The sequence below is a fragment of the Podarcis raffonei genome, chromosome Z, assembly GCF_027172205.1.
Source record: "Podarcis raffonei isolate rPodRaf1 chromosome Z, rPodRaf1.pri, whole genome shotgun sequence".
Lineage (NCBI taxonomy): Eukaryota > Metazoa > Chordata > Lepidosauria > Squamata > Lacertidae > Podarcis > Podarcis raffonei.
The window spans coordinates 26,641,409-26,658,353 of record NC_070621.1 but is presented as its reverse complement, the minus strand read 5'-3'; the positions used below and the strand labels follow the sequence as shown (position 1 = coordinate 26,658,353).

General features: G+C 42.2%; 1 protein-coding gene across 3 annotated transcripts in view; it reads right to left on the bottom strand.

Annotated features, from left to right (window-relative positions):
* The window catches only part of GAB3 (GRB2 associated binding protein 3), an 81,760-nt gene that overhangs the window by 23,503 nt on the left and 41,312 nt on the right, over positions 1-16,945 (bottom strand). For all 3 annotated transcript variants that reach the window (XM_053373564.1, XM_053373566.1, XM_053373565.1), the window contains exons 2-3: positions 9,430-9,733; positions 963-1,179 (exon numbers count right to left, since the gene is read on the bottom strand). In XM_053373564.1, coding sequence (XP_053229539.1) covers positions 963-1,179; positions 9,430-9,733 — 521 coding nt within the window. The remainder of the gene's footprint in view (positions 1-962; positions 1,180-9,429; positions 9,734-16,945) is intronic.

Here is a 16,945-nt window from a genome sequence, read left to right as displayed (position 1 = left end):
TATATCCATGCATTTAAATCACATTACTCCCCCCACCACAAAATCCTGGTACCTGTAGTTTGTTAAAGGTGCTGGGAATTGTAGCCCTGTGAGGAGTAAACTACACTTCCTATGAATCTTTTCTAGGGAAGCAGAATGAGCTTGAAGTGCATGGTGTGCATGCAGCCCTGGATTTCCCGCACCCTTACTAAAATGTAGGAAGAACTGCACGTACAATGGGTCTGGCCCATTGGCCTATGAAAAACATTCTGAAAAATACTAAGCAATGCAACCATGTGGAGAAATATTAACATCAACTTGACAGAGCTGGCCCTACTATGCAAAGGGAGGCAGCTACCTAAGGCCTCAGATGCTGAGAGGCAGAGAGCAGGCAGAGCTATGTGCCACATAGCTTACCCTGTGCCTCCTAAGCTAGCTTTATGCCCTCAGGTGTGGAGGGCTCTGTGTCATTGCCATGGCTGAATCTTACTTCAGCCACCAACCTAGGTGGCATTCCCATCATACAATCAAAGCACTATGATAACACAATCATGGCTTCCCTCAAAGAATTTTGGGAGCTGTAGCTCTGTGAGGGGAATAGGGATCTCAGCACTCTTAATGAACTACAGCTCCCAGAATTCTTTGGGGGAGGTTGTGACTGTTTAAAGTGGCGCCATAGAGCTTTAAATATAAGGTGTACATATGACCACAATTTATGAGCTTACATACTTACATAAGCTATGTTCTTCTTCCCCTTGGACCCAAAGTTACTTTGGGAATAACCCTGTTTTGCCCCCCAAAACTGAAAGGCACTCAACCTTCCCCACTGGCCTCCAGATGTTCTGGACCACAACTCGCAGCAGCCCCAGCCAGGACACGGTTGCTAATGGGAGTTGTACTTGAGCAACATCTGGAAGGCCACAAGGTTGGAGGAAGGTATCAGAGAGAGTTGGAGGAGGTATCAGAGAGAGTTATGGTGATACCTGACATGACTGAGTTTTCCGGTCTCACAGTTCGATAAGAACAGATAGTCAGGAAGGAAGACAGATTCTGACTCGCTTGCTGTCTCCTCTGCAGCAGAAGCATCCACAGCAGCTTGGTCGGCCAAAAGGGAAGGGTCTGCAACCCTCAAGGCGTGGGCAGAGACGGCTGGCGAAGGTTGCGGGGAAGTGGTGGTGTGGGAGAGGCTGTCTCCGGAATCTGTGACAAAGGAAAGAAAAGGTTATAAGTTGACGGTGCTTGTCAGGAAGTCAGTTTGGCCTTGATCCTGTAAGGGGCTTGATTCTTTCCAAGGAGTGCAGTGAAGGATTTGTGGCCTATACTAATTTCTTCATTCTTTACCTTCTGTCCGTCCAGGGTTGTTGGAACAAATAGTATATCTACAGTACTGAGGAAGATGAGGTCAGCACTGGAAGAAAGCCTATGTGCTGTGGCCAAATTGGACTGAAACAATCAGTACTGGTGTATACCTGGGTTTCTGTTGTTTTCTTCAGGGCCAACGTTTAAAAGGAGGTTATAAATAATCTCGACTTAAAAGAAAACTTAATTTAAGGGACGTGTTCACAACATGGGTAAAATGGAATGTTTTCAATAGCTTTTTAAAACAGTTTTTTTACTGATAATGTTATTCTTTTCTTCTTTGCGTAAATCATTTTGAGTTTTTAAAGGGTTTTTCTTTTACAATCAAGCAGTGTGTGTGTGTGTGTGTGTGTGTGTATCACACAGCTGTATTTATAATCAACCAATGGACTAATACAGTTGCAGCAATTGGAAACCCATACAGAATTTCAACACATTTTGGTGGAGTGGGGTGGGAGAGAGAGATGAGCCTTGAAGAATACTAGGTTTGGGGTGTTAGTTATTATCACTGAGAATTCTATTTGTGTTAATGAAATGAACTTTGAGTTGATGGGGATTTTATTAATGCCAAAAAGATACCACAGCAAAAAAAAAAAAAAAAAGGGGGAAGATAAGCCAGTTATACTGTTTTAGGCTGGTGTTAAAGGATAACATGGCTATCCACTTGGGTAGCATTCTGCAGGACTCCTTAAAGCCCCCCAAATATCAGAAGCCTACTTAGGAAGGGCTTTCAATGTGGTTGCCTCTATTCTGTGGAACAGCATCCCTTTTGAGATACAACAGACAGCCATTATCTTCATTTTCCTAAAACAACTGGAGACATTTTGGTTTCGACAGGCTTTTCCAGCTGGATGAAAATGCTGGGTGTCTTTTTGTATGGTATTTAAACTTAGCTTCAGAGGTTTTTTTGGGTTTTTTTTAAAGCACTGCTTCAAATACTATTTCTGCTTTCTTATTATTCTGATTGACTGATTATTTAATTTCTAAATAATTTCAAGATGCATGTAAATTGCCTGGAGACATATATGTAAAAGGCAATTCACAAATAAAATAATATTTCACGCTGTGTATTTTTTTGCACTATGTATTATTCTAACAATTAAAAAAAGTTATAAAAAGGCTGCTTCCCCAACCTGTGCGGAGGGTGGTAAGAATATATTGAGACAGTCCCCTCCAAGCCCCTAATATGGCCATACCACCACCACTGCTTAAACAGCAGTATGCAACCCAATCTTGACAACAACAACAACAATTATTGATATTTAAAGTCACATTTTCCCATTATGGATAGCCACCAAGTGTTTACATTAAAGAGAAGCTCAGCTTCCCTAACCCATAAACAGTATCTGGGAAACGAGGCCAAGATATTATCTAACGCAACATTTCCAAGAAGCAAAGTGTTTATACTGTGGGAAGACAAACTGTAGTCTACAAAATGTACAGCCAAACACTTCCCCCAGACAGGTGTTCTGCATGGTCCTTTTCAAACCACCTGAGAAACACAGAGGCGGTAAGACAAGCCAGCCCCTCCCAGCCTCTGTGTGGATAAGTAGAATTTGCAAGTTAAAAGGGGGATGGGGCAGGATGGAGGGGTACAGAAATAATAAAAAAATGGGGAGCCAGACTGGACTGGTATCAACTCATGGGGAGGGACCACTACTCAATGACAGACCGCCTGCTTTGCATGCAGAAGATTCCAGCTTCAATCGCCAGCATCTCCAGCAAGGGCTGGAAAAGACTCCCTGACTGAAATCCTGGAGAGCTGCTGCCAGTCAGTGTAGACAATACTAAGCTAAATGGATCAATGGTCTGACTCACTATAAGGCAGCTTCCTATCTTCCATAAAAGGGGCAGGGGAACAAAGTATTTGTTCAAGTTGCAAAATCAGGTTGCCTTTCTCCATAAGACCAGCAGATGGCAGCACTTTTGTTCTACAGCCAAGCAGTTCCATCAAGATTGATCTGTTCTTAGGATACCACTTTTGTGTATTTACTACCCGGCAAGGTGTCATTCTAAAGCCTTTGCAAGATCTACATCTATTTCTATAAACAGCCACACACTCAAGTGCACGCTTATTGATTAAAGCAAAGGAAAACTCATGCATGCATTTACATTATGTCTACAATGAAAGCCTACACATTTTAGAAAAGCCACTTAAACCTTACTGTTAAATGAGTCATGGACCAATTTGGAACACAAACAGCTTTTCAGATACAGAGTTCATCTGATGCATAGAAATGGGCAGTGCTGCTGCCAGCAATGCTGCTTCCAAAACGGCTGCAAGATCAGTATTCTAAACTATCAGGGTTACTGCTAAAGGGAGATGGGTGTTGTGTCCTCCGAAAGTGCCTTCTTGTCTGGCAATGGCACTGCCATTCTTGCAGAATCAGCTTAACTAGAAAGTGTTGGAAGTCCTTGCTGCACCTTAAAGTGGCATTTGAACAAGTATGCAAAAGAATTTGCAGACGATGTAATTAATGACCCACTGGATAAAATGGCCTCTATTTTGCAAAATCAATCTTCCTGCGCATGTCCCAGGCCAAATCTGGCATAAAAGGTCAAATATTCTGGGACAAGAGCTCATACCGCCAGAAACTGGTGCAGTTAGAGCCAGACTAGAAGGCCTAGGTACCCACCTTAGCCAAAGAGCCTGGGTGCCCTTCTCCCCAAGCAGCCAGAGCCCAGGGAGCTGGCAGCACCAAATGGTCCTGCACCAGGAAGCATGGGCGTAGCCAGGACTTTGCGGGGGGGGGGGCCAGAACTGCTGTCATTGGTCAGTTAGTTAAGTATTTCTATTGTTTTACTTGGTCTGGGGGGGGGGACAGCTGCCCCACTGCCCCCCTTTGGCTATGCCCATGCCAGGAAGTGAAGTGCTGCTCACTGTCCCCAAGGCTGCAACTGTTCACCATTTTAAACTGAATAATTTCCACCCCAGGGTGAGAGTGACGGCAGGCTCAGCCAATCAGACACCATATTTGGTGGCAGGGGGATGGACCCAAAAAGGATACCAGAGCAGCGTGGGGTCAGGAACTCTCTAAATTGGTAACGGGGAGGGGGGCCATTTATTTATTTTATTTCATGGAATTGATGCACTGGTTGATTGCAAAATGTATACATGGCGGTATATATATATATATGTTTATATATAAATAAATAGTCTCATCGTGCTTCCCTACCGGCTGATAGAATAGCATCTTCAAAGGGATCAAGGTTGTTATCTGATTACTGGGGGCAGAGAGGGTAAAGTGAAGGGAAAAGGGGGTTTAGGCTACCTTTCTGTGTGTGAGGGGGGAGGTCTGGTGTGGGGGGAGTGGATATGCTGCTTTTCAGAGTGCAATGCTGCCTGTCACTGCCCTCCCATGCTCCAACATGGGAACTAGTAAGTAAACCAAAATAGTAACAACAAAACAAAACAAAAAAAATCATTAAATCTCCAATGATCTTTCATTGAAAGGAAACCCAAAGCACCACCCTTGGAAAATCACACTGCTCAGGGAAGCAGGGAGCACGATGCAATATGTCTTCTGAATGGCATATCATTGCTGGGCGTTTTGTGCATTGTGAGCTCTTTTTGCAATTACTGGAGGGAGGGGGCAGCACATCAATTAAAAATCTCTCCAAACTGTGCTCTCTCTTCAGGCGCTGGCCCATTTGGGGAGTGCCGGAGGTAAGATGGATTTCATCCATCTGCTCCAACTGTCCTGGAGCCCTTGTTAATAGTGATAGGGTTTCTAATGGGCTGTGTGATCCTTGAAGATAAACCTCAGTGACATTCAGATAAAACTGGCAAGGCTAGAATCCAAATCTCTGGAGAGAACTCAGACTCAGGCAAATGAAGCTGCCCACTGAAGGGAAGAAACAAGAATCCCTCAATTTGCATAATTTATTATAAGCCATTTTGCATCTCCCAGGGAAACAGGTAGAAAACATCCTTTCCCAACCTGGCACCTTTCGGGTGTTTTGGACTACGACTCCCATCAGCTGTGATGGCAGGTGATGATAGGAGTTGTAGTCCAAAACACCTGGACAGTATTGTGCTGAGTAGAGTGTGTGTGTGTGTGAGAGAGAGAGACAGTTATTTTACAATACTTGTATTCAGACCATTCAATTTTCTGCAAATGGTCTGAGCACAAGTACATTTGCGGAAGCTGACACTGAAAATGGCTATGCTTATCTGAGGACCAATGTATACAAAATCACAGCAAACTGGAGTCTGGGATTAAATGCAATGAGAAGTAGTTATCTTCCCAAACCATTCCCAGCCAGCAAATCCTCTCTACCCACCTCCCCTCTTTCACCTCCCTTCAACAAACCCCTTGCCTTAACATTCCATAGCCAAAGCCTGCCTTCCCCTCATTCAGGATGTTCTCCCTGTCCCTGTCCACTTGCACAGTCTGCTGTTGTTCTTGGAATAAGCAAATAAATGAAAATTAAAACTGGTGATATATGATTCTTCAAGTATATAACCAACAGGAGCTGCCCCCCAGCTTACATTGCTCACCAACCCCACCCCACCCCTCAACCCTCTTGCCAATTCCCCACCCTGTCCCTTTACACCTCACCCAAAACCCTCACAGCTCTTTCAAATTCCTCATCCCCTCGCAACTGCTCTGTGTGTCTCTATCCTTCCTTCATCCAAACTGCTGTTCTTTAAAATTGCCATTTTAAAAGCTGGCTCTCTCCTGCCCCCCACATCCCCTACTCTGTGATGTGGCACTCCAAATCCTCCAATGGTGGCTGCGTGATGACAGCCTTAAATTTTTATGTATATAGGAAGATATAAACAGCACCCATATGATTGTGAACATAGATATTTAAACAGACAAAAAAGGCAGACAACCCACCAGAAGCAGGGAAGGAAAATCAGTGTTGGCTGTAAAGGGAGGGAGGCCATCTGAAGAAAGGAGCAAGCTCATCTAGCAGGGATCAGCTAATGGGCTGGAAGTTTGGTCTCGGCTTTATGTACATCAGGGGCAAGTGTTTTGAATGTATTCTGTAAGGGGTATTATATGCAAATGAGCACTCAAATTATGAGAGAGTTGGGTTTGTTTTTTTGCTTGCTTGCTTGCTTGCTTGCTTTTTAAAAGCTTCTACTAGCAAATGCTCCCAGTCTCTAAGGTCAACATTCTGGGGAAGGGGAAAGAAACTGGGACCTTCTGCATGTGAAGCAGATGCCCTACCATTGATCATCCATCCCTGAGGTGAGTTTACAGTGATTTCATTAGGAATCTCAAAGATTCTTACACCTGTCATTAAATAAATTTTGACATGAACAGTTTAAGGCAACACACAACCCTCCAGATGCTGTTGGACTTCCAACTTGCATCAGCCCCAGCCAGCATTGCTAATGGTCAGAAATAACGGGAGTTGTAGTCCCACAAAGTATTGAGGCAGCACGTTGGGTATCCAAGGCTTATGGGGCTGCACTGCTTAATGATGTGCAAGCAAACCCACTTTTCAAATGAGTGGCAAAGGAGTTCCTCTTTGAGAGCCTATGACTTGCTGGTGGAGTAAGTGCTAGATACTTTGGAGACAGAGGTGAAGCCAAGTCTTGCAGCAAGTTGAACTGTCAACATGGACATACCCAATGAGGAAGTACCTTGTTCAGAAATCACAACCTTGAAACCATGGTCTGAGCAATGTGGGCTCACAAACACTTTCCGTCCTCTGTCTCCTTCACTTCCTTGCTTTTGATAACAAACTAGTTCTCTGGTGCCACACAAGATTACTAAATATTAAGACAACACCTTTTCCAATTATATTACACGTTTCTCCTCCGAATACTTTAATAACCGTGTTTGCTTTTTGTACTCTGGTTGCTGGGTTTGTTTATGGATATTTGTTGTTTTCCAGTTTCCAGTTTTGTATTTTGTTGACTATAAGCTGCTTTGAGGGCCGCTAAGGAGCAGGAAAGCAGCACATAGAGTAATTAAAGTATCCCCCTCCCAACAAATATTATACCTGAGGAAAAAGGATCAGGATCTTGTCAGCAGGTTGAATTCTGATCTCCCCGACCCTCTACAGGCCATTTTTAGGGGCTCCTGTTCATTCCTTGGCAGCCATGGGCTACAGCCAATGTTAATCCTACTCAATAGTAGTCCCACTGAAATTAATGAACATGGCTAGCTTACATGCAGCTAAACCACAGCAAATGCACAATGTCTCTGAGAAACAGACAGCAAAAGTCACACAGAATAAAGGGGCAGAAAGTTGATCTCCAAGGCTCAGAACTAGCAAGCACTAATTCCTCTGAGTACTCTCTCCAGCCCATTAGCAAATGCTCTTTGCAGGGAGAGCAAGTGAGAATACGAAAGTGTCCCTTTGGGCTGTGCCGACATCTGAAGCCAGGCTCCAAGGACAGAAGCCGGTGGCCTTCTGCACATTTTCCTAAGAGCCTAGTAATAAAATTGAGGTCCATTAAAGGCACATGGCAGCATCTGCGGACCATAAATTATGTATGTCCATTTTCTATGGAGGGAGCAAAGAGATTCTATGTTTGTTCTCATTCTCCCCCCTCCCCCTTCTCTTCCTCCTGCTCCCTGCTCGGCAATCAAGGCAGCAGTCTGCTTTCACCATCAGAATAAAGCTTTATTTGATAAGCTGAAGCACTAATTGGGAAAAGAAAAATCACTGAAGCTTGCACATATGACTACAGAGCAAGATAGGAGAGTACATGATGTATATACTGGAGACGAAGTACCTCTGTTTTTATGATGCATAGGAAGCTACCAGACTCATAAACCTCTGGTCCATCCTGCCTGGACTACTGTAATGAACTGTATGTGAAGCTGCCCTTTAATACCAGAGACTGCAGCTAGTGTAAAATGTGGCTGCCAGGTTGGTAAGTGGGACAGCCCAATGGAACCATGTGTCACTCAGAGCACTGCACTGGCTGCCAATGACCTAATTCAATGTATTAGCACTAGCACACAAGGTCCTGCATGGCTTGGGACTAAAATACTTAAAGGAGCCCCTTCCCCAATATCAGCCAGTTATACCTGCAACCACAGTGGGAATGGCTGTAACTCTGCTTTGCATGTATAAAGTCCCTGGTTCAATTCTCAGCATCTCCAGGTAGGGCTGGGAGAGTCCCCGTCGGAAATCCTGAACCACTGATTATCAGTGTAGACAATACTGAGCCACATGGGCCATTGGTCCGACATAGTATGAGGCAGTTTCATATGTTCCAGTGCTTCTTAAGGCACAGATGGGGATACTGTGATCCTCCAAAAAGGTTGTTAGACTTCAGCTCCCATCAGCTTAGCCAGCACTGCCAATGGTCAAGCCTGATGGGAATTGTAGTCCTGCAAATATTCAGAGGGTTCCCAATCTCTGCCCTGTGGCATGCCTGCTATTCAGCAGTTCTTTTGCCTTGCAAATATACTGAGCTATAGCTATGTTGGCTGATAATATAAGCTGAGGATTCTAGCAACCCATCCCCTCAATCAATAAATACATTGGGCTAAATGCATCTGGCGTTAAGCTGCGTCCTCAAAGTCTAAAAGCAAATTAAAGTGGTATATAGATTTGGTATGTTCCAGTGATAACATCAGAAAACTGGCTTTTAGTTTCCCCTTTTTTTTCTTTTAAGGGACACTGAAACATTTCTCGTAATCAACAAGCCATCTGCAAGATGATTCATTCCTGGGCATACGGCATAAAAATGAAAGTGCACGCTGCAAATCTCTTGGAGAATTGTGACTGGAAAACCTGCCTCTTTAAAGGGAGTTCTCTCCCAAAACTGGTGCCTTCCAGAGGTTTTGAACTGGGGCTGATGGGATTTGTAGTTCAAAATATTTGGAGGACCCCAGGTTGTGAAAGCCTCTTTCAAGATTTTGGTGCTTGCTTCTCTACAATTCAGAAAAAAGCAGATATATTTAAAAGCAGTTTTGGTCAGGGAAACTTTTACAAACATGTTCCAAAATACAAGATTCAAAAAACTTGAGAGGTGGGGAGGAATACCCCCTTCATAGGTATGCAAAGTGCTTCCACATGGTCAGAGACTTTCTCCAACCAAGCTGTGATCTATTTAAGATACTAACAGTGAATGAACCACTTTTGCATGAGTTTGACCCGTCTTTCCATTCCTACCTGTTCCATCTTCCAAATGTCCAAAGTTGCAGATTTGGGTGATGTGGTGCACCCAAGCCTGCATTTCCTCCTCCGATTTGGCCACCAGGTAGAAGGTGCGGTAAGTCGTTTTCACAATGAAGACAAAGTTGTTTTGGAATTCTTTCTTGATGAAGCTCGAGCCCGAGTGCTTCACCACCTCACATTCATTCAGGTCGATCACCCGGATGGGTTTCTTGGAATGGCTGTTTCGGTAATACTCCAGGACATCAGGGTTTCCGCTCATTCGGCCCTGGCGCAACACGAACCAGCGCTTTCGCCAAGCCTGAGAAAAAAATAGCGAGAAGGATTGTTGGTGGCAATGTGTGTCTGCCAAAATAATTTAAATAGGAAAATGTTCTGGAATTTCCCCCCTATACAGATGAGCATAATTTGCATCATTTACATCAGAAAAGATTCAGGGTGGATCAGAAATTTCTTTTTAGTTATAAATAAAAACAAAGATGGAATGAAAGAAAAAGGAACATGTGAATAATAATGATAATACTCCTATCAACCCACATTAATGATACACTAACCACCAGTATTGTCCATCTTAAGTTAATATAAGACCTCCAGATGTCAAAATAGGTATCCACACAGAACTGATTTTTCCTCTCCGCACAAGACACATCATATGGGGACTTCTGGAGAGGAAAAATGGCGGGCGTCATGGCAGCAAGCAGCTCCTGAAGCCAGCCAGAGCCAACTGCGCTACCAGGCTGGCTCTGGGCTGCTGAGGCTGCCGCTGCCACGTTTCCAAGGGACAGATTTGCAAATCTGGGGACATTCTGGGGAAGGAATTTGTCCAGGGACAGTCCCCCGGAACCAGGGATGTCTGGTAACCCTACCTCAGAAATGTGTGCAAACTGTAAATATGCAGGTTCCTATCACATATAGCATATGCTAACAATTGAAAAGCCTTGTTTTGTTTTGTTTCATTTTATTTTTGGATTTCCAGGTTTACAAACAACAACAAAGAAAACAATTAAGATATAATCAATAAATCCCCTTTTGACTTCCCTCCTCCTCTTTTGTGGATCCTTATGCCAATATTTTCTCCTGTCTGTTACTCCAATTTTATCAAACCTTTAACTAATCCATAATTCAAATTTTAGCTACAAGTGTCATATTAGTCCTACTAATGATTTTACGTGTTTACAGTAGTTTTTTAAATACACTGTGTACTTTCCCCATTGCTTATTAAAATTTAAATCTTCCTGATTCCTAATTCTTCCAGTCAGTTTTGCCATTTCAGCACAGTCCATCAGTTTTATCTACCATTCTTCCTTGGTGGGGACTATGTTTTCTTTCAATCTCTGAGCTAACAAAGTCTGGGCAGCTGAATAGTCTCTTCGGGTCACAGGATTTCGGGAAATGGCTGTTATGTGCCGTGGTCCAGAGGTTAGTATAGGATCATCAAGCAAAGAGAACCATGATTTTCAGAGAGAGGGGAGAGATATGTCTTTTGTGGGCTGTGCCCAGCCCAAATGAGCATCATCTCTCTCATCAACCCAAAGTTCTCTGTGATGGGCCAAACATTTGGAAAGGGTGCTTCAACTAATCACAGGAGAGGGTGGACTATGGACAACCCAGAACAGAGCCAACTCCAGGTTTGATGAAGCTCTCAGCAAAAGCTCCCTCTAATTTGCACCCCCCCCCAATATCAGTGGCCTTGGTCCTATGTTGGCTACCTTGCAGCAGGCAGCATTGATGCAGCAAGTCATTTCTGGAACTACTGCAAGCTAAATATACTGCAAGCTTTGTGATGATGACGACGACAACAACAACAACTTATATGCAGCCAATCTGAGTGGGGTGCCTAGCCACTCTGGGCGACTTCTGGTAAATTATAAAACCACAGTAAAACATCGCACATTAAAGACTTCCCTATACTGTACAGGAATTACTGGGTTATCTGCATCCAGAAAAAAATTTGTTTGCAAGAAAATACGGAAATGAATGCAAAACCTGTGCAAAATGCCCGGAAGTGGCTTTTACATCATTTGAAAGCTAAAATATAATGTGGAATTTAACAATTTGGGGAAAGTAATCAAAACAGAATAAACTGTGATGTGAATGCAGCCATTGTGCACACAGCCCCATTTCATCCTTGAGTGGGTTGAAGAACCTGCCAAAATCTTGGTGCTTGCCTTCATATCACTTTTCAGGGGTCTGATGAAGAAAAGGGTGAATGTGAAAAAGGGCACTTCCGGGTTCTCGCGACATGGCAGACCAACCGCGGATATGATAGCTCTGTCAGATTTGGCCTCATGGAGCCTCTGGGAAGAGCACTTCCCCAAAAAACTCCAAGAGGAGTACTAGGGTGTCTCGGGGTCCTGCTGTTCGCAGAGGGCAGCTTGGCATTGCCGGTCTCTGCTCTCCGTCCCGAGAGGTGCGGAGAGTGGGGGGGGGGGGAGCCGAGTGAAAGCAACAGTGAACTAGGCACCATTGCAGCTCCATGAGGCAAAAATCTTTGGGCTAACATTTCTTTAAAAAGCCAGAGGCATTTTGGGCATTTTAGGCAATGACATTCCGAAATTTAAGGTAAATTTTCCTATATGCCACGGCCACAGCTCGAACACTGGTAGCAATTAACTGGAAAGGGGGAAATGTTCTAACATTATCGGATTGGCAATGTAAATTACAGGAATTGCAGAAATGACGCAATTGCCCAACAGTTTGAGTGGTAATAAAAGACAAGTGTTTGTTCAAAAATGGAATAAATATAAGAGGTATCTACAAAATTATAAAAGTGGTATAATGTCTATGGAAGCATTTGATTGACCCTCGTCTAAAGTAACCTATAAGAAATAAGACAAATTGTTGTAAGAATGTATTAGAGAATACAGAATGAGTAAGCTAATAATGATAGGTACATTCATCATCAGAAAGATGACGCACCAGGAAATGATAGGAAGTCTAGTCTCATTTATTTTATGTTAGTAAAAAGATAAGAAAAAAGGGGGGAAGAGAAACAGCATAAATCTAAGTTAAGTTTAATTTCTGTAAACATATAGAAGATTATTTGTATATGGTTTTTGTTTATACGGTTCTGTTTATATTTTTGTTCATTCAAGCATGTGTACATTATCTATGTTATATACGAATTTCAATAAAGTATTTGAAAAAAAGAAAAAGGAAAAAGGAAAAAGGAAAGGAAAGGAAAGGAAAGGAAAAGGGGAAAAAAGAAAGTGCTGGTGAACTAGGCACCACCACAGCTCTGTGAGGCAAAGCCTCTGATCCAGCCACAAGCAGTTACCATTCCAGCATATTGAAGCCGACTGCAAAGTTGAGGACTGTTTAATTTGATTGATTCGGCAAAAAAACGGGAGTGTTAAAAGGAAGTCCACTCCCGTTCCTGGTGCTACGAGCACGAAATATATACAAGTGAAGTGTTGATGAAGTTTACTTTGGGAGTTAAGTTAACTAATGAACAATAAGGATTAAAAGATTCCACACAGCTTTCGTTTATACTAATCTCAAGAATTTTTAAAACATCAAAATTGACTTGAATTCAATTTGAACCTGAATCTATCCTATGTTGTGATTGAACTTGACTGAAAATGGAGGTCAAGCAGGAGAAGGATTGCAATGTTATTTAATGGAAGAATACTACAAATTTCCTCTCTAGAAGAAAGATTGGACTGACTCTCTGAATCTACGCTACTTTTAGGAAAGAAATTTTTGATCTTTCAGAGTGTTGAAGACATCTAACCTAATGGAATCATAATTGTGGACTTATTTTATTAAAAGGTATCAGCTGGTTAAAAATCAAGATTAAAAAAGAGGACTATAATATTTATTGCTAATATTGAACTAAATTAGACTTTAAAATAACATTAATATTATAGTTTTATTCATACTGGTAATTAAAAATCATTTTGATGGGACTATATAACCGTTAAAATCTGGTTTCGTGAGTAAAGTGGAAGGGGGGTAGAAAAGAGGCTGGAAGTAATGGTTTTCTCTACTGAGTCTAGTGAAATGGCCTAATAAAGTACTGATAAAGCCAAAATAACACCTTCCTTGGTGGGAAAGGACTTTTTGTTTTGGAATTTAATCTTAGAGAGGAAGCTGGGAAACGGGGAGAGAATTGGCCCCCCTTCATCCCAAATTAGAAATGGCAGAAGAAAAAATCTCAGTGTTGAAACAAACCAGCAGGGCCGACAAGAGAACATAAAATATGAATTATACGATTTGCTTTTAGAATTTAAAAGAGAACTGTTCGATCAGATAAAGGAAAATGTTGATAAGGCAGCTTCTCAAATTCGGTAAAATACTAATTTGCTTTCAGAGGCTGTGGGACAATTTAAAGAGGTGAATGTACAAACCACCGAGGTGGGAGGTTCAAGGAAAATGCAAGGGAAAGTAAGGGTGGCCCACGACAAAAATGGCACCTCATGTGAATTGATTTGGGAGGCTTTGACTGTGATGGAGACAAAACAGGAAGGGAGGGCAAAAGGTATGAGAGGCTACTACATGTGGTGGCAATGTAAAGTTATTAAGAAGGCCTGGGAAGTGACATATAAAGATTTGAAGAGAATGTTGAAAATGATTTTTGTTAAAAAACAACAGATGCTATGATTTTGAAAGGTTCAGGACTTGATGGATTTATTGAGTGAAAGACTCTGTCCCTGCATCCGAGAGTGGACGCCAGACCAAGACGTCCTACAGAAGGAAGAAGCCACCGCCAAAGAAGATAAAGAAGATTGGCAAAACAAATTAGTAAACTATGCAGGACATATTAGATAATTTGAAACCCAAGAAAGAAAAAGGACATTGATTTTTTTAAAAGGGGAAATGCATACTTTGCAAGCTTTGTGTATAGGCTTCTACATTAGTTGAACTTCTAAAAGGCACTTGTAACAAGATGAATAAGGTTTTAAAACTGGACTGTTAAGAATATACTATTTTATGGACGTGCATGAATAAGTATAAAATAATGGAACCAGGAGGGGGAGTGGAGGGAAGTCAATTAAGATTTATGGTTTAAATTTTTGATTTTGATGTGTATGTTTTTGGTTTTTGTTATCATAAAATAAATTGTATCTAGAAAGGGGGGGGGAGAGAAAGAAAGCGAAAAGGGGTAGGTGTGAAACTAAGCTACTGCTACTCCCCACCCTGTCAGTCAAAGAGATTACTAAATTCATAATGTGCTCTAATGGTGCTTTTGCAGTAAATGACGGGAGCAGAAGCCTGCTATTACCACCTCAAAATGGATTTTCTTCTGTAATCGTTTTGTCTTAGTAAGAAGTCCCATAGATCCAGCTGGTGAATAAATGTAATTTATGAGGTACACACGCATGCAAGCAGATACAGTTATATTATTCCTACCATCAAATCTTTCAAGGCACATTTTGAAGTGGGAAGGTCAAGTGAAATTTAGTTCACCCTCCTCCCTTTTCAAAGTCTCTACTTCCAGAATGAGGCATCAAAATGGGCTGTGAAAGTCAGACTCTAAGTGAGGGGGCAGCTCTCCCACTGCCACACCATGAAGGGGTATTGAATTTAGTGGGATGAAGATCACCTTCTCCCCCCCCCCCCACAATGCCGTTTCAGGGCCTAATGCCAGCTACTGCCATTAAAAGCACCAACAGCAGACCTGTGTCTGTTATGTTTATATGTTTTGTCTTGTATGTATCGTCATCTTGGACTAGGCCTACACATGCGCAGCAGAAATGAATTGCTTGGTTGAGGAGGTGGTTGCACAGACTATACCACTTCACACTGAGGGGCAGCCTTGCCACTTTTGATATTCTTCCACATTAGAAAAAGGGGGAAAAACCAACCCTCCATGAAATTAAAAAAATGAGAAAAGATCTACTCCAGTACAACTGTTTGCCTTCTGTGATTGCCAACTATCTGCTACAACAGCTGATTCCAATTTAGTGGTAAAGGGCAGGTAAAAATATGAATAAATCTAAGTTATTGCAAAAAAAAAATTTCTTTTTAAATAATGTTCAGTTTAATAAGAACATTAAGGATAGCCCTGATGGTTCCTCAAATTCATAGTCATGTTCAGTGCCAACTATGGGAAGCCTGCAAGCAAAACCTGAATACAACTGCAGTCTTGCATCTTGTGCTACCCAACAACTGGTCTTTAGAGGTATACTGCCTCTGACAGTGGAGACAGAACATAGCCATTGTGGCTAGTAGCCATGCATAGCCTATCCTCCATGAATTTGTCTACTTCTCTTTTTAAAGCCAAACAAGTTGGTGGCAATCACTAGTGAATTCCAGTTTAACCATGTGTTATGTGAAGAAGCCCTATTGTCTGTTCTGAATCTTCCAACATTCAGCTTCACTGGATGGCCCAACGTTCTCACATTATGAGAAAGGGAGAAAAACTAGTAACTGATAGCCTTTCCCTTCATGAAAACATGGTTAGCAACTGACCAGTGTTTTGAACAACAGAATGAAGCCACCATATGTAACCCTTCAGGAGTCCTTGACAAGTAAGAGATGTGAATAACAAAGAGGAATTGGGAGAGATTTGATTAATCTGATTGGCATCAGCACAATGGAATCCACTGGGCAAATGGAAAATTTCAAATTTTATCTCCAGTGCAAGTAGGGGGAGAGACCTAGACTGTTTTGCCCTAAATGTCTTCTTTCTTTCCAAAAAATAAGGGTGAATTATTGTCAAAGCAGCCCAAATAGGCATATCAATCTAAGCTTTCTTTAGCTGTCTGGGGGGAGAAGCATCACATTTATTTTTGGATTCCTGGAAACAAGCTCTGATACACACTTTATGTTTATATGCTTTCTGACGCTTGCTTTTATTAGCTTGAGAGAGTAGCCTTCCACAAAATGATTGCACCCTGGCTGAAGAGTCTCCATAAATCTATATTAATTTGCATCCACCCTTCATAAATGAAGAAATCCATTGCAAAAGCACCAGTGATTTTATTCCTGGTCCAATGCCCAGGATGTAACCAGATATCTTTTTTATGCTTTTTATGCTTTTTTATCCCCACATTTTTCATTTATGGGGCCATCTACCATTAGCCAAACAACAGAGTTCTGACTAAAACCACCAAATGCTCCCACAAACAGCTTGCAGTCTCTGCACCCACTGAATAAGGATCAGTTGTGAGGATGGGGCTGCCAACCTTTTGGGGCCATTGGGCACATTTCAAATTTGGAAAAGGTGCAATGGGAGCACACCAGTCACAAAATGACTGCCACTGGAGGGCAAGGTATAACACACAATGGCTATTAAAGCTAAAGGAGCAGAAAGGGAGATAGGTTCACAAGATGGTCAGGCACCCTGGCCGCAAATCAATGGGGGAAAGGAACCTACATTAGCCACTGCCACACTTGTTCATAAAGAGAAGTTCCTTGCCCCTCTCCTCTGTTTATAGTGGAAGGAAGCATGGGTATCTAATCCTGGTATCCAATGAAAAGTGAGCATGTTTATTCTGCTCTTTGTGCTGTGGAGAAGCAATCAGACAACACAACAAACCAGGATAAACAGCAACCCTGGGTTATCATA